Here is a 21,654-nt window from a genome sequence, read left to right as displayed (position 1 = left end):
GTGCAATGCAATGTGTTACAAGCGTGTGAAATACAAGATTCTCTCCCCCTGGCCTGATAGAGATACCGAAGTAGAGTGGGGGAGATTATGACAGCCAAAGCTTTCCTCTTGGACTACTTTTATTTGGTAAAATTCCAAAACCAACAACAGAATTATTTATTTATTTATTTTTGTTTTCCAGCCCCATCTCCCTGAATGAGCAGAAAGGCCCAGGGGAAGAACAGCCTTTGACCCACTTGAGTTCCCTACCCAGACAGGCACAACTCCCATCTCCCCAACACCAGACACAGCCATCTAGCCATACACCATCCAAATAGAAGAAGAGGGGGGGAAAGACTCCCACTTCAAAACACAAGGAACAACAAAAAAGATACTAAAAGACAACGGTGAATGAGCTGTGGGAAGAGTCTAGGTAGGGGGTGCACTTTTGCCAACTGCTAGCCGTTACTGAATGGGAACAACTGGCTGAGACCAGTACTGGGTTGGTGAATCCAAGCAGAACCTTATGTCATCAACAGCCAACATTGCATCCACAAGTCCCTAGCGAGATGGCTTCAGTTCAGAGAGATTCCCCACTTTCACCCAGGCGCGTTGCTACTGCCTCTAAAGTGTTACAGGGCAACTGGCTAGGGGACCCCAGCTGCAGGTGGGAAAGTCTCCATACGCTAGCATGGAGGAAGGAGCTACGAAGTATCTCCTCATCCAGCTAGTGGATACGGGTGAGCTCTTCCACAATCTTGATCAGGTCATCCACTGTGGCTTCCCTCTTCATTCCGCTGCCGTCATCAATCTGAAACAAAGAGAGGCATCAGAAGCCACTTGTGGAAACAACAGTGAAGGCGTATACCGCTTCTTAGTTTCTTATTGGTGCAATGCTATGTATGCTAACAAAAACAATGAAGACTCGCCAAGTTTAATGCTATTTGCTCCCATGCTACTGAGCACAGCATTATGGCCTCTCAACAATGAGAAAGGCTGCCCCAAGAATTTCTAACATGTGATTAGTTTTCCCATCTTACCTGTAGATTAGCCACAACTTCTTGCATCTTGGGTCGGCTGATGTCCAAAAAGCTTTCGATTAAGTCTCCATCAATAAACCCTGTAGCTGGCTCTGTCTTGCGTTCTGTATGAAATGATCTCCAGGTACAGTCATGAATCAAGGAAACAAACCATTCGGCAACACCAGCCTTAAAAGAACAAACTCTTACAGATTCTCATGCTCTTCACGAACAAAAATGGCATGAGTAAACACATGACAAAAGTGGTGCAGTGTAACATTAACTGACCTTCCTATAATTAATTGGGACACCTAAAAGATTGTACCACTCCTTAAATACCCAATCCATCACTGTGGTCTGCAGAAAGCTACCATCTTATTTATTTCATAAAGTTTATACACTGCTTGATTATAAAAAACAAACAAACCTCAAAGCGGTTTACAAAGAAAAATCAAGAAGAAATTATAATCCTACTTTTAAAAATACATAAATGAATGTCTGTCTGTATGTATCTTATTCATTGCACTGCTCTCTTAGTTAAGGCTTCCTTTTTGTCATTCCTCATCTTTAACTCTGGCTATCTGTGCTTGGACTGCCCTGTCATGTGATGTTCACTTTGTTCACCTTCCTTTGAAAGATTTTTAGATCTCTCTCCTCGACACACATCTCTTTTAACTCCTTTCTCCTCTTCCATTCTTATATCTGTGTTGGTCATTTGGGGTTCAGATTACATTCATGCTCATTCCCTTCCTCCCCTCCCCATTCTTTCATTTATTGCTATGGGTTGTAAAGTCTGTGGGCAGGGACCAGCCTTTTAAAAATATCCTTGCTCTGTGTTTGCATTTCTTGGTACAGAAAGTACTGATCCAGAATCCAAGAGGGTTCTGGAAGCTTCTCTGTGTGAAAGAAACATGCAGAAGGTTTATGATGTTTGGGTTATTCCTTAAGAGAAGCTGAGTACAGCTGGCTTAAACTGGTTCTGTTTTCTCTTTCTGTCAAGGTCATGCTGACTATATAATAAGGCCAGTAGGAGCCTGGGTTTCACTCTTTTCTATCTCTCTTTCCTTCTGGTGTGATGCTCTGTATATAGCAGGCTTAGTGTTAAGGTTTAGTCTTATTATAAGTTATTGTAAGTCTGCTGCAACTGGATTTCTTATGGACAGGGCCAATCCTGAATGTATTGGATTTGTGACCATTATGCTCAGTTACCTTCAGTAGCAGTATCTGCTGGATGAAATATTAATTGCCTCTAGTCTATTTTTGGGGGAATCCTGCAACGTGTTTAAGTTTTTTTTACTCTGCTAACCATACGTTGGAATCTGCTCTGGTTCAATATGAGTGGAATTTATGACATAGTATTCTTAAGCATTTTGCACAATGGACAGGACAATGGTGAGGCAAAGAAAGGATATAAGGAGTGCTCGATCTTTCCTACACTCTTAATGACTTTGTTAAGTCGGTTCTGCACATCCAGCAGGAGGTTATACCAGCTTTCTGACAGCGAAGTCACCAGCCCTATGGAGAAGGACAACTGTTAAAACGATATTTTCAAACAGTATTCAAGAGTTATCATTTCAGCCTCCACCTAAGGACTTTGAGGATGCTTCCTCATCTAAAAGCTGAACTGCAAGGGAGGGAGGGAGAAAGATCGGACAATTCAGGGAGCAGGAGAGATCAGACAGGCAGCAGTTTTTCCTTTGCCGTTTGCTGGTTGGCTACAGCAGCCTGAGACAGAAACCAGGGAGAGAGGGAAAGCAGACAAATCACAGATTATAAAAGTTCCCATAGGAAATAATGGAAACAATCAGCTTGTTATGCAAATGAACAATTTCCTGGGAATGCATTGTGTTCAGATAAGCGGGACGTGCATGTATATTCTTCACCCAAGGTCTCTATTACTTCAATTCCTTTTACTAAAACTCCCAAGTTAGCAGTATCCCACCCCATCCCCATATTCCATATCAGCAAACAGTGAATGGGGCATTTTTCATTACTACATGGAGACATAGAAGGTCCCTGGCTGGCTCTAACCTTACCAATCATTCCATTGACTGTGCCAAAAAGGACCGAGCCCTGTGTTGGTGTGGATGTTTCACCCAGATTCTGCATGACCAGAGACCCATGACAGAAGACATTGACAAACTCCCCCAGGTGGAACAGCCCAAACTCCTGCAGATGCTGGCGCTCCTCATCAGTTGTGGCAGCACTGCAACACAGAAAATCAGTTAGGAAAAATGACAGGGCAACCACCACCCCTCAATTCCCAAGTGTAGTTGCCACATGCATGCTGCTTCAATCCATCCTCTTGGGGAGGCATCTCACCTGTCCTTCTGGCACACAAACAAGTTAAATGCATTCTCTGCCCCTAAGAAGTTGTCATCGTCCAAAATTTCCACAGCACTCATCCAGTTTGGATTAAAGTCACGAGCGATCTAAAAGGGAAGGATAGGTCATTTGCTGTTGAAATTCATTATATCCCTAGCACAATCAAAACTGCACTGTAGCTATAGGATCTTTTGTACCCCAAAGGACAATTAATAATAATGGGGTGAGAGGCAGTACAAAGCTAGTGGAATGCAGCACAAGAAAGACCTCATGTGGAAGAAACCAGCCTCAGCAGAATATATATGCATTTATGCACACATGCAAGTCTGTGGTTCCAATCTCTGCCTCAGGCAGAAAATTCTAAGCTACTGTTAATCACCTTTAGACAACTATTTATTCATCCCACAAATGTGGCCAGTATTAAACTCCAAATGGTCTTGAATATGGGGTGAAATGAAGAGGGCCAGTCAGCCCAAGATATTTGGCTCCTGAGCTGGGAAGTCCATATGATGCCTCACTTCCAATAATAAACACACACTGAACTGGCAATTTAGTTGCCTTTAAAGACTGAAATCCAAACATCTGCAGCCTGAGGCACACACCTTACACTACTCAGTGATAAGGCCAGCCTTGGTCAAATAGGCTTGACAAGTCAAGTTCAAAAGTCGTCCCCTTAATGTGCTGTCATGAGAACACTGTGGCCAAAAGACATGAAAAGCTGCCCATTCCTGTCAAATGTTATTTTCTTTTCTGAAGCTCTTGACTGCTGTACTCAATAAGGTAACAACCATAATCAATACCTCTTCAAAGTTCCCTTCCATGGGCTTATAGGCAAGCAAAAGGACAGAGCGCATTAGGTCTCCAACTAAGATGAAGTCTCCCTTCGTCTTCACATAGAGGGCCATGATGTTGTTGTAATGATTGCATTCGGTGCGAAGCTCCTTCTCTGCTGTCCACTCATATAGCCGCACCTGGCAGAACAGAAAGGTGTATGTCACAGCTGAGACAGAGCCAGGGACATCTCAACAGGGTCAGGTGCACTCCTTTTAAAATAACCCCAGCCCTGGAAGACATGGATGCAAGAGCTCTTGGAAGCCTTACCGTGCTGTTTATGCTAGCTAATAGTTTTCCATTGAATTCCACCATGGAATAAACAGCTCCCTTTACTTCTTTCTCAGCCAGACTCTGCAATTTACCTAGGATACACATCAATACAACAGTACTTAAAAAGGGCATGTGCTGCCCACATCTCAATGAGTAGCTAGACCTAGCTAAAGCCAGAGCATTATTATGGTACTGATAACACAAGATACAAGTTAGATCCCCGTATGAGACAGCTGCATATTCCTGCATTGCAGGGGTTGGATTAGATGATCCTCAGGGTCCCTTCCAACTCTACAATTCTATGACTGACTGGCCTTGGAAGTGCTGTGTGTGCTTAATGTTTCACTATAGGCACAGTTTAGTAGTGAGAGTAGGAAGGTCGGTGCCACAAAATGCAGCCTCCTCCATTGCTTATACCAAGTTCTTTCCACTTCACTGTATAGGAAACACAAGGTCTCTGTGTGGCAGGTCAATCGTGATCTACTGGCCGATCGCAGGGTGGCTCCCCCCCCAAAAGCCAAACAATTCTGTTCAATCCAATGGGCAGATCTAATATGCTGTTTGTCTTTTTTGTCCAACATAACACCTTCATGGTAATTTCATCAACAACTTTCATTTCTCCAATGAAAAAGAAATCTTTCTGTGGCACAGTTGACATATAACTATTGTCACTTTACTTGTATACATGTCGCTCAACACATTAGAATAGTATTACCCATGCAATCTCCCTAAAGTATTCCCTATTGAAGATTGGGAGAGACAAGATAGGTCAAGAAGCTGCTCAAAAATGGCAACAAGTTGCAATGAATTCATGTCATTGCAGGAAGCTGTGATATGCTTATTTCCCCCCACTTAAGCAATTAAGGCAGTTCTTATAACATTGAAAAACCGTGTCAAAGACCCTGGAAGCTAAAACCTCTCATAAGCAAGAGACAATTCTACAGGCAAAAATAGCAATATCCAGAGGGCCTTAAAAAGTATGCGGAAGCAGAGATCACAATCAAGCTCATCAAGTCCCTTGGGAGAATGTGAAAATCTGATTCAAACCTCCAACTCTTACCATCAGAATAGTGGAACACCACAATACGCCCCTGCTTCGGTTCAGCCTCATCAGGATACACCATAGCTGTGCCCACAATAAAATATGTGTTGGGGTCTTTGCCCAGCTTGCAGGAGACGAGGCTTAGTGCATACTCATTCTGCAGAAACTGGTGAGCATGAAGAACTGAAGACAAAAAAGTGAAGAAATGAGAGAAAGCTCAGCTGGAGCATCTAGTTAGACATAGGTAACTATGAAACTAAAAAATGTTCGTTCAGCACATTCCCATGCCAGCATGTGCTTCCAAGTTACCCTTCCCAGTCCCTTTTCACATGCTTAAGTGCCTCTCAAAAAGCAGACCTCTCATAAGGGAAATTAGTAGCAGAGGAGGAGTACCTTCAAATGTATGCTGATCTATGATAAGTAGGTTGTGCACCTCTACCTCTTCGCCAAATGAGGTCTCATGTGGGGCTGTGCTGCTAGAGAACAACTTGCTGGAACTCACACTGCTGGAGAGGGCCTGAAACATGAAGGGAAGAATAACTCTTTCAAACTACTTCTAGAGGCCATGGAAATGGTAATAACCTAACCCCAATGAATGAGGCAAGCATATACTTTCCTTCTGACCATGAACATACATCAGAGATCAAGATACACCAAGCAAATGAAGAATAGGACCATATATGGATTGGAGGGGAAGAAGGCAATGGAAAGGGTCAGGGAGAAATAAGCAGCAGATCCGTATTGCCAGGTTTCCTGTTTACTGAAGAGACACTTGGAAATTAGCCTAGAAGAAGGGTCAAAATGTCCTGGGGATCTGCTCATAAAAAGGAGAAACTTGAGTAAAGTTATGAGCAGATCCCCAGGACATTTTGATGATAGAAAATTAGGAGAACAAAGTTTGAATCACTGGAGGTGCCTCAATGTGTTGGGAAGCCCAAAATATTTGTTCCTAACAATAAAACAGAGACATTGAATTCAAAAGCCACACACAACTATCCACTCAAATTCAGACTACTGTGCAAGGAAAGGACAAGACTAGCCTGCTAAAAGCACTCAATCTCACAAAAGCAGGAATGATCAGAATGCTAAGCAAAATAAATTCCCTCTAAGTAGCTGCAAGAAATCATGGTACCAATGCCAGCTGCTTGCATGGCATATTGCAGAGAGGTATCTGCAATGAAGTTCCTTTCACCTGGGTGCTTGCACTGGGTCTCAGTGCAGTGGTGCCTCCACTGGCATCCTGAACTTCAATGCGACTGGAGAGTACGCCAAAACACTGAGATACTTCCTGATAACAGATCTTCCTGCATGACAAAAAGGGACACATAAGTAAGGCAAGAATGAACAAAACTACAACTACTAATACAGTCCTACCTATGCTGCTTTCTACATTGTCACAGGAATGCAGACAGAAATATCACCCTATCCCACCCCTAAAACCTCTCTATTAGAGACCCTGGAGGTACTCTTTTCTTGCTTTACTCACCTGGGTGACTCATAAAGGGGAACAGTGCGGATGTGCAACTTCTGAATTTCATCAATGGTGCCAATGGTCAAAGTGCTGTTGTTGGCCAAAGCCAGGCTGCAAAGTAAGGACAAATAAGGCATTTCGCTTTAAATTTTTTAAAAATGTTCTTCCACCGCTACACATAGGGCCTCTTGAATACAGTGACGAGGTGGAATAGGCATGAGGTTTGTGTTTATGCCTCAGCATTGTGTGTGCATACGTTCTCTCTTTCTGTAGCCTCCTTTGGAAAGCCACAGAAAGAGAGAACATATGCACACACAATGCTGAGGCATAAACACAAACTTCACGCCCATTCCACCTCATCACTGTATTCTCCCCACTCCTGAAGAAAATTAGTTTATGAACTATCAGCCCCATTTCAGAATAAATGATGCAAAAACACTAAGGAGTAGACTGTGGGAGGAATCAGAGGCAGTTCATTTAAAAGCAGGGGAAACCTATCAGAAGTTTAAAGGAGAAGAGAAGGAACAGGAAATCAAAAAGGCATCTCCTTCACACACAGGGGAATAACCCTGATGTAAAGGATTACTTTTTGCTCATCATTTAGAAGATAGCTTTGCTATTTTGCTATTATTTCAATACCGGATTTTGAAAGCAAAAAAAGCTAGCTTTGTGATCTCTATATTGTCTAAGCAGGCAGACCCAGAAGATTGCATATTGCGAGTGTTCACTGCTACCATATACTTGCTCTGAAACAGCCACAAGGAAACTGCAGTGTCCGCGTATCAAGCAGGGCTGAGCAGGGAGGCAGCGTGCATGCTCTGCAGAAAAATAGGCTACTTAAAGAGGAGAAACAGAGCATACCCACCTGTCAGGGTACCCATCTGAGTTGAGAGGGCACATGTAGTTCACCTCCTTAAGATTGACATTGGAGAAGACCAGTTTGTGGTTGCTGCTGTATATCACAGTTGGGCGGTCAGAGCAGGCAAACACATTGGTGGTGGAGAGGGAGCGAAAGGTCCTTAAAACAGTGGGCTGGGTTCCCAGTGTCACTTTCTTACGATCACTCAACAAACCTATTGTAGGAAAGTATAGCATTAGCAGTTACCTATCAAGAGAAAGCAAGGAGGGAAATAAACTAGCTGTAGTGCGATTGTTGTTTTCCCACCACATGCAAATTAACCTACGGAATTCTCTCACTCAACTAACGAGTATCAAGACCACTGTGTCTTTTCACTTAACACAGAAATCCATTCCAGACAAAATGCAGAAAGATTCCCTTAAAAAAACTGCCCAAAAGATGCGGGCAACAGTCTCTCAGTATAGATATCCTGAGTAGATTGCAGTCTTTTGGGGGAGAATCTCCCAAATGTTCTATTCTCAAGGGATTCTAGGGATGGGACATCTGCAATTAGACACCCGCTGTGTTTGTTTGTTTGTTTTAAGATAAAAGTGTGTGGGAGAGAAGGGAATCTGGATAAGAGTCAGTGTGTGTGTGTGTGTGTGTGTGTGTGTGTGTTAACCCTTTCCCTGCATGCCGCTTTCCATGTTTAAACTCTTTCCCCCACTGGTGCCAACATACACATAGTGTATTGGTATTTGCATGCTCTATGGGGCATTCACCATTTGGGGGATGATTTAATGTACATGATTGAAATGAAGCAAATGGCGTAAAGGGAAATGGTTGAACTGTTTGGTAGCAGCTATCACCTTCAGTAACAATGACAACATACCTGATCACGAATCTCTGGATGTCGTATCCAAGTTGGCCCTCAAAATGACTGTTACAGAGAAAGAAAGTTTGAGGAGGAGGAGCCTAAAACCTCACCTGTCTCAATGTTCAGCCCAAAGTAGAAGAGAGCCCCATCTCCCAGGGCACAAAGCAGGTAATGGCTATTCTCAAAAGTAGTCATCAGAATGGAACGTGGGATGATCTCTGCAGAAAGTGGAACAGAGTTAGTTCAGATCGCCCTTAGCAGTATTTGCCTTTCCCAATATAGAAAACACACAAGCAGCTCATACCTCCTCCCAACATCTCCTTGTGTAAGAGGTCAAATGAGGGCAGCTTAAGAATGCGGGCTGAGATGTCAGTCCAAAGGCCAATAGCACACAGAGGGGACATGCCACTGGTGTCTCCCAGGGGAGTGATGTCCAGGCAGGCCACTTCATGCTCCATCTCTGTGCAGCTGCCAAGGACGAAACATGTCAGTATTACAGTGCGTCTAAGAGATTCAGCACAAAATGTCCCAGCTGCAGTTCACATGCACCTTATCTGCTTGAGTTCCTGGGGGTGGATCTCTAGATAGTACAACACTCTCCCCACAGCCACCACCACTTGACTGCTGTTACAGGAAGCCACGCTGATGTTCTTCCCATTTGGCTCTTTCCATTCACTTGCAAGGGCTTTGGGCTCCTGAGTGACAAGCCGTACCGAGGCAGATGTTATCTAAAGAAAGAAACACAAATAGGTATCTCTTCCTGACTCAAAGGAAAGTTGTTTTTAGGCCTCTGTCCATGCATCACAGTCCTGCTATTTCACTCCCGGTAGGATGCATTCTTTAAAAGCAATGGTGGCTAACTTGTTGCCCTCCAGATGTTGCCCTTCAGGTCCCTTCAGCCCAGCCAGCATGGCCAATAGAGATAATGTGAACTGTAGTCCAGCAACGACCGGACGGTGGGAAGTTAGCCACTCCTACTTTTAAGGTTTTATCTTCAAGAAACGCTTGCTTGTTACCTGGATTAGCTGCTGATGGGCTACATTGCCACAGAAAAAGGTCTGCTGATCGTCCACAAATCCTGTCAATTCAGTCTCCTCTACTTCCTCCCCATTCAACATCAAAACCCTGCAAAATGTAGGAAGACCTGGTCAAAATTATCAGCAAATACATACAAATTTTCAACTCCACTTTCAGCCCCACAAAGCATCAGTATTTCTCTTACCTGGTTTGACCCACAAAAGACAGCACTAATGTATTATCAGTTTCACGTTGTGAGTCTGACCTCAGAGGCCACAATCCTGCAGTGCAAAGACATAAAAAGATATTTTATCAAGAGATCACAAAAGACCAAGGGATCTCGTAACTCACAAGTGCCAAGCCAGCACATTCTCCTGCCTCACTTCTTCTAAAGCACCATACAGTGTTTACCCTGCGCCAACTATTCTCAGTTCTAGGCTAGAAAAAAATTATATAAACCATTATGTAATCTTCTCCCAGTCTAAGATTTTAGCCTCAGCAGAATACAGAACAAAGGTAAAGAACATGATACAGAAAGCAAAGAAAGAAGAGTAAAGAAAGGCAACTGGAAAGAAGGAACAGAAAAGCATTGAAATATTACAATCTTATCTACCCAAAACCAGCCAGCCTACTTTGTAAGTCTTCACTAACCACTTGTCCACCATTAGCTAATCTTTTCTAGACACCCATGAGGACTAGAATAATGTGTTTGCTTTTTTTTAGCGTGAAAAGCTCATTCACAAAATTTCCTATGTGACAACATTGGCATATTGCTCAAAATACTTTGAGCAATACGCATTATCCTCACTTCAGGGAGTACCACAAATTATTCATTTATATCATGATGACACACCTTTAATCCCTGGGAGATCAATGCTTGCATGTTCATGAATCCCAATCCCATTCCGGATGATCCTCAGAGAGCCCTCCTTAAAAGCACCAGAGCAAGTAACCAGCTGGGGAAAGCAGAAAGCAGCCATTAAAACACTCTGACATTAATAATGGCCATATTAAATGGGTAACGGGCATTGCATTTAATCCAATTCAGTTCTTGAAGATAAGGAAGCTTTTCCTACAATCTACCAGAGGCATTTAAGCAAATCTCTGAAGGGAGACAATATATTACAGACTGCCACCATTCTGTAGGAAATAAAATAAATTTCCAGAGTGGACCCACTACTTAGGGGGCTAAGTTAAAGTTCTCTGAAATTGTCTCTCTACTTTATCATATTCATGGCTGGAGAGGAGCAAGACTTTTCAATCTATCATCAGATTAACTAGACAGTGCCCTGGGTCACATTTGGAAACCTAAGAAACTGCCATGTGCACACAAGACACCTATTTCACAGAAGTAAATCTGGTGATGGTCAGAAATTCCTCCCCTACCACCACCACCACTCCGCAAAAAACATACCAAAACCCCTAGCTCCTTTAAAGCAAAAACAAAAAGAGGCAAAAAAGGAAGCAACCCTTGCCTGCAAAGGCCCCCCCCCCAAAAATTTCTTTTTTAACTGAAAACTGGGGAGGGCATGGGGCCTCACAGTAGGTGTGTGATGCCCATTGGATAGCATGTCATGGTCAAGTCCATTTTTATTGTATATAACCAAAGGCCAGAGAATAAAAGGAAAAGTTTCCTCTAAAATCATGCAACGTAAGGATAGCATGTCAGAGCCTTGTTCAAAGTTCTGTTTAGCCACTGGATGATCATGGGGCTAGTCTCTGTTTGTCAGCCTAACCCACCATACAGGGTTGTCCTGAGGATAAAATGAGGGAGGACTACATTTATTACTCTGAATAACTTGAGAGGCAAGGCGAGTTTAAAATGCAGCATTATTTCTAAGAGTACACCAAACGCCTCTCCTAGTGAGGTCAGACATTTCATAGGGAAGAAAGAACCAAAATTTACCTGCCCTTGGCCTTGCCTTTCAAGATCTACCACACACATGTCCACAATGGGGCCAAGATTGGTGAAGGTTTCCATGGCGACAACATATGATCCTTGCTCATTACTGTCTACGTTGAGCTAGGAAAGAAAATAAGATTAAATTTCTCAAGAAAACAAAAATAGAACAGAGCCTGCCAAAAATACTACACAGAGCTCCAAGAGATGGTGGGAATAAATGCAGTGTTCACCCGCCCATAGCATTTAAATATACATCTGGTAGAATATAGCTGAGCAACTATTTGCAGGTGAAAAATTCACAGGTTCACTGAGGGCTACATTTTACCTTCACAAGTTGGGAGTCCCCAAGCCGAGAGCCAACAAACACAACACCATTATCTAAATAAGTCAGGCATTCAGCAATGGATGTCTAGTTGAGAATAAAATACAGAAAAAGTAAGTCTTTTAAAAACATTTGCTTATGCAGTTAATTATTATTTATTAAAACTATTTTAAAAGGTGGAATACAACTTTAAAATACTTTGTTAATCTGCTTATATTTTACAACAAATGAAAAGAATTGCCAATCATCGGGTTCTGAAACATAAGCTAGTGTGGTGCTGCAGACAGAATCTGGAGGTTTCCAGAGGAAACCAAGATTCAAATCCTCGTGACTGTAAAACTCGGTGGACAGCCTTGGAAAAGGTTGGACTCTTTTCTTGGCCTAATCTACCTCACTGGATTTTTGTGAGATGAAGGCACTACTCAGAGCTCATTTGAGGAAGGCTGGGATACAAATATTATAATAAATAAAACAAAATTAAGAAATGAAAGCACAATTAGATCTGTGAAAAATCCTCTCACAGAGACAGAAAGTCACAACTGAGGGAAATCCAATTATTGATTCTCTAAGACAATTCTTTAGGCAGCACCTGAACACAGCACTGCTTGTTAGGGCAAGCTGGGTGCAAATGCTTTACGAGACAGCAATGAAAGTTAGTGTCTGGAGAAAGATTCAAGCTGTCAGTCTTTGCTAGGGGTTCTTTCTCCACCTTCACTTTAACTGCCCAAATGGCTTTGCCAATTTGTTTCACAACAAATGCCCCAGAAATGGGAGGTAGGAATAAGAACTACCTCTCCAAGAAGCTCCACACGCAAGTCCTTGAGACTGATGCCGCCATCCATCTGCTCCTCCTTCTCCAGTAGTAGCATGAAGAGGCGGCCTTCCATGTCCCCCAGAAGGTAACGAGACCCATTTGGATCCACACGGTTGTGACATACGATTGTACTTTGCTGTTTCACAAGAGAGGCATTATTTAGAACTCTTCCGAAAACCAAGATGGATTTACACTGAATTGCTCTTTGAATACTTTGATTTCCCTCCTAAAAATGGCGTCTAAAGCATTTGGGAAGCTTTAAAGAAAGTGAAAAATCTAAAAGCATCGCTCAGCATAAAATATCCTGGTCTTATCCTTCTTGTGTTGCCACAGCCATTATTGATAGAGAGTACTTTAGTTGTAGCAATCTTGACTGACAGGCCATTACATTTGACTTCTTGACTGTTGCGTTTACCATAGGTTGTTGTGATGAGGCCAACAGAGATACCACCTGACGAGTCTCGCACATGCTGCCCCTTCAGGTTCTGTAAAGTTGCTTTAAAACTACACAATTTAGACTGCGCCAATTCACCTGTTTCCATTTCTGTATGGAAAACTGCATTGTGGAAGGGAAGGGAAATATTTCCCCTTTTCAAAAATGTTCACTGTCATTCATTCCCCTATCTCCTGCTAAGTTAGGAAATGTCTCTACTTTCCTTAATCAGGAATCACATACTGATTTTGACAACATCACATATTATCTAGCTACATGCCCATATCACAGAAGTCAAAGAGAACTGATTTGAGTGACAGCAGTGCTTTATGGACTGATCACTGAATCAGTTCTGCTCTCAGAGGGCAAGCAATACATTCAGGATAGGCCTTTCTAGAGCAAACCTCAGAAATCATGGGAAAGAAGGCTTTCAACACAGACATAAGTGTTCATAAAAATATGATATCCCCCACCCAATTTTGAGGTAGCCAATATAGTAAACCATACCACATTCACACACTGTTAAGTACATTTAGTGGATGGTACTTCCAGTTTTAAACAAAATATATTTCAAAGAGAAACATGTACTCACCTTGATGATGGGTGGGGCTATTGCCAAATATTTATCACCGTTGTGGTAGGTGATGGATTCTTGTCCAATGATTATAGCCCCTCCAAATGGCTCAGGCACTGTAAGGAATGTGTTTGGAACATGCATGTGATTTTTCATTTTATTTTTAAGCATTACAAACAGAAGAAAGGAATATTCAGCAAGAAAAGACATTTTAGTAAGTAAATAAATAAATAAAAGAACTCCCTTCCCCCTTTCTTCTTATTCTGTATGGGATCCTCCCATCTCTGCTTTTTGTGTACTTAATTATATTCTCACCTAACTGCAGTTTGATACACACAGAATCGCCTGTTGACCACAGAAAGACAGCCACCTTTTCAAGGGAACAAAGCAGTTTGTAAGTAGAGTGAACACGTACACCAAGGACTAAGAGAGAAGCAACAAACCAAGAGAGGAATTTAAGGAAGTCAACATGCTGAACACATATCTGGTTGCATAATGTTAGTGATATCTATTAGCAGCAACAAGTGCAGCTCTTATTTCACAATGAGTTTTTCATCTTGCAACTGAATTCACTTTTGGACAGCCTTATTACACCACATTAAATAAAGGCTGGCAAGAAAATAAATTAAGTTTACATATTCTTTGCAGGCCTCTCACAAAGCTACCAGGTGAACCTACCGTATTTTCCCATGTATAACATGCCCCCGTGTATAACACACACCCTAATTTTTGGGACTCCAAATAAAGAAATCCCCCCATATGCACTATCCATGTATAAGACGACCCCTCCATTTTAAACTTGAAAAAATAGGGGGGAAATATAGTCTTATACACGGAAAAATACAGTATATCCTGGTCTATCCTTAAGATACTTATCAACTTGCACGTCCAGTTGGCTCTGTAGCTTTGTCTAGGAAGTTGCCTGATCAAACAAAGGGTTAAACTGGGGGATGGCCCGGTGCACATGCACAAGTCCCACCCACAATATCCCTGGGCATGTGGTTTTCTTCAGATCTTTGCACTCAGGGGGGATGTTCCTAAGCATGGGTAAATCTGAAGAGCATCCTGGGGACACTGGAGGCAGTTTGAGCCTTTATGTACTCTGGTAAACAACCAAACAGAGTTTCTAAGTCTCAAGCTTCTCTTTCTAACCTTCTCCTCTCTTTCTCTCTCAGAAAGCCATAGAGAGATAGAATCGTAAAGACATTCAAATCCTAAAACAAGCAAGCACCTGAAATATTCAGGAGCTACAGGGACTCCATGCTCCACTATGCTGTGTTAACACACCCACCAGAATGTGCCATTATGTTATGTCTACAAGGAAAACAAGCCATGTGTTACAATTTACAGGTTTGCCCTATAAGTATACTGGGTAGGGCTGATGCAGACACACGCGGCTCATTTTCTCTCTTGTAGCCTCAAAAGCCAAGTTGCTTTTGGACTTCTTGTTAAATGAGAAGCAAAGCTGAAAACCATTAAAAACATTTTTTAAAACAGAGACAGAGAGAGGGGGGGAGAGAGAGAAGCAAAGCCATTACAGTGTCATGGAGCCAGATTTGGAAAGGAGAAACAACACAGTGACTAATGCTCCGGATGTCATCATTTGCAAAGCTGTACAAGAGGGGAGAACACGATGCTCTTATAAGCCACGTCAATGAATTGCAGGATTTATGTGATTTCATTTGGGCTGAACTATTAATCAAGAAAATTGGAGGCTCTGGTGCACAGAGCTTCCCCATTACATTGTACCTGATGGTTGCTATACAAGAAGCAACTGTGTTTTTTTTTTAACCTCTAGGCCAGGCATAGGCAACCTTGGCTCTCCAGATGTTTTGGAACTACAACTCCCATGATCCCTAGCTAACAGGGCCAGTGGTCAGGGATCATGGGAGTTGTAGTTCCAAAACATCTGGAGAGCCAAGGTTGCCTATGCCTGCTCTAGGCAGCTGGAATCGTTAAGCCTGAGCAGTGGCTAGAGATAATTTACCAGGGCTGAAACAAGATCCTACTAGGACAGAGATATATGGCTAACTACTGCAAGAAAGTAATGGGCACAAAAGGTAACAAATATGGAGAATTAGTGAGTAGGAAAGATGCTCCACTGCAACATGAATCCCACCAGGAGAATGGGAAGCAGGCGCTACAAGATGACTGCAGGAGAAGATACAGGGAATATTCTCGAGAAGTATACACAGTTAGTTGGCTTCTGAAATTAGAAAAAATGCTTGCAGGAAGCCGCAAGCTTATTTCTAAGTGTCTACAGATAAAGATATTTTATGTAGATGAACTGACCTGCAATCACCATAGAGGCTTCAGCCTCCACATTCTCCTGTTTCCAGGGTCCCTTGTTAAACTCCTTCTCACGTAAAGACACTTCATATGTCTTGACATGCCGGCCCTGGGGATCCTAGAGATGGAAACAACAGGTATTGTTATGAAAGGCACAAACAAATCTGTTCCGGAGGGTTCCCCCAACCCTTAGGAGCATATTTGAGGAGGACATAGTTTGGAGGTCCAAAACTGAGTTCTCATTATTTCAACCAAAACCTTCCATTTTTATATAGGTATTGCTGAAAAGGATTAAATATATTTTCTATCACTGGTGGGATCTGCATTGTCCTTCTAGTGGTGCAGCAATAAAATGGCTAGCACATCAAAGCTAAACAGGGTCCAGTATGGTTTCAAATTGGGTGAGGGACCTTGTGTTGAGATCTCTGCATTGCAGTGGGTTGGACTAGATGATCCTTGGGGTCCCTTCCAATTCTATGATTCTATGTCTATGATCTATAATAAGAACATATGTTTTTTTTAAAGTGCAGTGGCTTGGATCCACACAACCAGTTCTACCTGTCCAAGAGATCTTTGAAATGTGTTTACTGAAAAGCATCCATTTCACCCCACCCACTCCTGGCTAACAGTTTTGAAAAATCCAGATTTGTGAGAAGGAATATGGAACCTAGAGCTGGTCATTATTCTGAACTAAACAAGGATGTAACATTTTGTCTACCAAACAGTGGCATCTCAAGTAGAAGTAAAAATAAAATAACTCTGCTCCAACTTCACTGCAATGAATAAGCATTTTCAGTTGGCATGGTAGCATACCGAGCTCTAATATTATGTGGCACATACCTGAAGCCAAGGATGGGTACAGGGAAGGATTCTTATATACACCAATAAGGCAAGAAAAATATGTGCTGATATTTTATTGGGTCAACATGAGGAGAGCATGAGATGCAGCTTGCATGGGTTTCCTCTCTCTCTCTCTCTCTCTCACACACACACACACAATCTAAAAGTTTTATCAGGATTTTAAACTATAATACAACATGGAAAGGGGAAGAAGAGAAGGAGCCAGCCTTAAATCAAAACCTGTAAATGCTCCTATTTGTTTTGGGGGCTGGATCAGGGCTAGCTGGAAGCACAGTCCTAAAAAAAAATCCCACCCCACTTTTGTAAACAATGTTAAACACCTTATACGAGAATGAAGAGCTAAAACACATGCCTCTCATTACTGTGAAAAACATTGGCTACATTATATTAAACAGTTTGTTGGCAGACATGTCGCCTAACAACCATTACACAAGAATGCATGGTTCATTGGGAAATAGGGCAGCAACATCGTTATAATAAGCTGGAAATATTAATACTGTGGGATCTTGCTATTTTATGAATAACCCAAGTGATGGGAATTATGTCTCACAGATGGATCTCCCTACCCCCAGCTGAATAGAAAGTGCCTGAACAACAATAAAACAAGCCAACTTGATACAGGAAAAAGAAATATCATGATTAAAAGCTTTTAAAACAGGATTGTCACATAAGCAGGCCATTCAGTTGATATCATATGATATAATGCAGAAAACAGATGATATCATATGATGTAATGCAGAAAACAGAAAGGTCTACAAATTTGCAGTCTACAAATAACAAAAACTGTGAAATATCTCTCACACACACACATACACACACACACACAGAGTTTTGCTTTTTACAAGTGTGCTTTGAAAGATACAAAAACCTAGACACCAGCAACAGCCCTGAATCAAAAAGTGTTCAGAGACTACTGGCCACCACTAGCTCTGCCAGTAATTTCCATTACAACACACAGACCCAATATTGGTACCTGGTAAACGAAACAGATGGTTGGAGGCTGGCACCCATACAGGAACTTGACATCGATGACCTGCAGCTCCTCCAGTCGTATGTTAAACGCCTTTAATTCCTTATTTTCCCGTTCCAGAGGAATCACCTTGAAGAGGCCATCATAGAGTCGCAGTCCTATCATCCTGCACTCTGGGTCAATTATGCCAATTATACCTGTCTCCGAGGGACGACCAATACGATCCTAGAAGAAAACAGGGGAAACCATTTCAGCAAGCTTCATGTCTGATAATGCTGCAGTTTCAGTGAAATGTGCAGGATGGAGCTCTCTGAAATCTATCAAACTGGCTTTTGTGCACTGGCTAGTAATTTCTTCTACTTGAAGTTTGAAAAAGTTTTTCCTCCAACATACTGTTCAGCTGTGCTGTTTCTACAAGCACTATTATTTTCTCTGTTGGTATTCCTATGCCTTATAATCAGTGTCAAACAAATATTGCCAGTTTAAATATGTGATAAATGAATGATGGGTTCTGCCTTTCATTGTTAAACTAGATGCTTTATATAGTAAGTTTGTGCATGCTCAGTCCATACTTTCCAATTCTGTATTGTGTTACCCCTGTATTAGCTGTATTTGAAAAAAAGTACCAGTCTGATCTTTGCCCTTTAACACAAGCAGAATTGTCTGCAGTGTGACAGCTACTCATAAAGATTGTCCTCAATGCTGTAAAGAAATACTGGGCTGTATTTCTGTGCTGTCTTTCCATCCACGAATGGCTTGTTGACCCAGCAGAGGCATCTTTGACCCAGTGAGAGGCAATTTTAGCTAAGCCCCCCCTTTCTCATATGGATTTGAAATAGATTTGAGGTGGTCAATGAAGGCTTCCAGTGTTAGAAACTGAGATATGAAAGCTAGAAGCTAAATGACACCTTAAACCTAGGTTATGAGTGCCGCAATGGAATGTCTAAGCATGCTTTTTTATAACAAGAATAAAAAGTTGGAAATGAATGAACTGCAGCTAAAATCTTGTATTCTTTTTTCACATGGTCTAGTCCTCATCTGAAGACTGCAAAAAAAACAAAGTTGTGGTGTGTGTCTAAGCTGCTCCAAATGTCTCAATAGCAGAGCATGACAAAAACAAGCCCCAGTTCTCCCAGCAGTTGAAAAGGATTTCAGACAGCCTCAGAAGCACAACACAAGTGTTGGAATGATCCCTGGACCCCTTCTCCAGCTCCAGCGAGTGGCCAACCAGATACCTTCAAAAGGTCCACAAGCACGGCATGAAGGCAACACCGTATCCCTATTTCCCCTCCTGTACATACTCATCACTGTGCAAATATCAGCTTTCTGCAGGACAGAATTCAATGGTTCATAATGACTGCTGGGATCAGACAGCAAAATGTATGTTTGCCTTTGGACAGCATGAAAAGCTGGATGTGTAAAAGGAGTCAAATAAATATGAACATTATACAAGTGGTGCTGTAAAGCTACAAGCACTTGCCAGTCATCAAAAGAAAATACACTGTAACAGTAAATCGGTAAAAAGAGACCAAGACTCAAATTCCAATGGAAAAGTGCTGAGGAGATTAGCTGTTCAGTTATCTACCCAGCAGATTGTTAGATGCAGCACAACAAGAATGGTTACCTGAACAGCATCGTTCCTTAGGTTGAACATGTTCTACAGTACTAGCTTTCTGGAATATAGGCTATAGTTACACAAAAATACACAACATTAAGCAGTCCTAAGTCAATCTCCCCGCTTACCTGCACATTGCCATGGGCTCGGGTGATAATGTCAATGCTCTCCCCACTTTGTTTGTATTCAAGGATGCAGGCATTATATTTCGCTGTCAGAATAAAGAGCAAATCCTTGCTCTCCCCCTTAGGAGAAACAATACAATTAGAAAGTCTTGCCAAAAAAAGGATCCAACTAAAAAAGCCTCCTCAATCACACCTTGGACCAGAGAACATATTTAACCCTTCATTTATTTAGAAGATTTACACTCCACTTTTTCCCACAGAAACACAAAGCAGTTTACAATTTATAATACAAATAAAGAACTTGTGATGTAAACTAATGCTTTGAAAACTCTTTATTGTGTGTTGTTTGCTTTCCATTTAGAATTTCTTCTTTCTATGATGGACAACAGCTGCATTGGCTTTAGCCTGAGTACCTCCTGAAATTCAAAGTGTAGTTCTGTCAATTTCATTTGGATGTCAGGTAGATTCATTGAGAATTAGAAAGACCATTAAAAACTCAATCACCATTTCTGATGGTTCCTGGAAAACTTCAGTTAATGGATGACATCCATCTTGCCTCAAATGCTCCACAATGTTCCACAAGGCATTGCTCTTTTAACAGGGAGTTACTGGGGCTAGCTGGAAGGCTAGGTAGAGTCAGGGTAGTTGCTGAAGCCTTTGGCAAGCTAGCAGAGCCAGATCTATCTCCTCCCTCCAGAGATCAGTCCAAGGTGGAATCAGTTCCCAAGACTGATATCCTCAGCAGCAACGAAAAGAAGCCACTTAGGAAATAGCACTCTTCAAAGTCCAGTCACAACTATATTAAACATGAATGGACCAGAGGAAAGCTCATCAGCTCATGGCAAAGTGGCATTGAGCATATCACCCTTATGTACCTAATTCAGCCTAGTCACTAGTTGTGAGGACACAGTCATACCATAAAAGCAAACATGCTTTTCAAAGGCACCCTCAAAGCAGAACTGAAACAACTCTTGCCACCTTATTACTGTATTGGAATATAAGAAAACATATGCAGTTCTAACAGCTAGCAAGCAGGACCCCCTCTGTTTTGGCTGTTTTTAATTCTGAATTTTAAGTTGTTGTAGCTAGTAGCAACACAGCACAATGGGGAGGTGCAGAGCCTATTACAAGGTGCTTACTAAGCACCAACTCTAAACAGCTGGTACAAGCCAGCCAAACAAACAGCTGCAAGGAGGAGGTCATGTGGACCCCGATGCAGGGACAGCATTTGGTTGCGGCCATCCAGCTCCAAGACACAAGCAAAAGACTCTGGGTGCAAAATTCGCCGTCGCCCGCAGCTCGTCCCTAAGAGCAATGCTCACCTTGGGCCGGAAGAGCTCCATGACGGCGATCTTGCCATACATGCCCACCTCCTTGACGGGCCGCAACCCTTCCGCAGTGACCACATAGATCTCCAGGCGGGTGTTCTTGGCGATGAGCAAGTTCAGGTCCTCCGCAGAGGTGAAGTGTCCTGGGCCGGAGACAAAACATCGCGAAGTTGCCGGGGCCTCAGGGGAAGCTGCTCCTCCCCTCCACGCGGCCCTCCTCGCTTTAGGCTTCCCCTCCACGGATCGCGGACCGTTAACCGCCCCCTAACCGACTTCTTCCTCCCGCGCCTCCCCTCGACCCCCCCGCTTTTTTTCCACGGCACCCCCCCTCCCGCCATTACCGGTGACGCAGCTGTTGACAGCCGTGGGCTTCTGTGCCGTCACCACGTAGTTGCACGACATGGCGGTATCCGGGAGCGGGGCTGTTGAAGACCCGCGGAAGGCGACGGGGCTAGGAGGAGGAGGAGGACAACGAGGAGGGGAAGCGCTGGGTAGCACACCCTCCAAAGGCCACCACTGCCTCCGGCACCAGAGAGACAAGCGCTAGAGCGCCCGCGCGTGGCGCCGGGCACCACGGGAAATTGGACGAGAGGGGCTGCCGAGGCGCGCACGGCAGTGGCAGCGCCCTCCTCTGGTCAGAGGGGAGTAAACCCTACCACTCTCCTCCGAAAAAAAGAAAAGAAAAGGGGGCGGAGAGACTCTCCTCACCCCCTCCCGTCTGACTCCGTGCGGAGCGCGACTGGCCCTG

At 42.9% G+C, this 21,654-nt stretch overlaps 1 protein-coding gene across 1 annotated transcript; it reads right to left on the bottom strand.

Moving 5' to 3' along the window:
- Positions 1–101: 101 nt before the first annotated feature.
- On the bottom strand, positions 102–21,472 carry DDB1 (damage specific DNA binding protein 1). Its single transcript, XM_035123903.2, has 27 exons — positions 21,248–21,472; positions 20,901–21,049; positions 19,582–19,698; positions 17,842–18,063; positions 16,011–16,125; positions 13,737–13,834; positions 12,689–12,847; positions 11,901–11,984; positions 11,579–11,695; positions 10,526–10,628; positions 9,878–9,953; positions 9,672–9,780; positions 9,205–9,383; positions 8,960–9,123; positions 8,766–8,873; positions 7,806–8,013; positions 6,956–7,051; positions 6,662–6,773; positions 5,863–5,986; positions 5,488–5,652; positions 4,425–4,519; positions 4,124–4,294; positions 3,321–3,430; positions 3,035–3,204; positions 2,411–2,513; positions 1,020–1,143; positions 102–790 (listed from the first exon to the last, which is right to left on the bottom strand). The coding sequence occupies exons 1-27, from the start codon at positions 21,306–21,308 to the stop codon at positions 707–709; spliced, it is 3,423 nt and encodes a 1,140-aa protein (XP_034979794.1). The 5' UTR covers positions 21,309–21,472; the 3' UTR covers positions 102–706.
- Between the last annotated feature and the right edge of the window lie 182 nt (positions 21,473–21,654).

This window comes from Zootoca vivipara, chromosome 1, assembly GCF_963506605.1.
Source record: "Zootoca vivipara chromosome 1, rZooViv1.1, whole genome shotgun sequence".
NCBI classification, from domain to species: domain Eukaryota; kingdom Metazoa; phylum Chordata; class Lepidosauria; order Squamata; family Lacertidae; genus Zootoca; species Zootoca vivipara.
The sequence above is the reverse complement of the archived record's forward strand: the minus strand, read 5'-3'. Positions and strand labels throughout refer to the sequence as shown.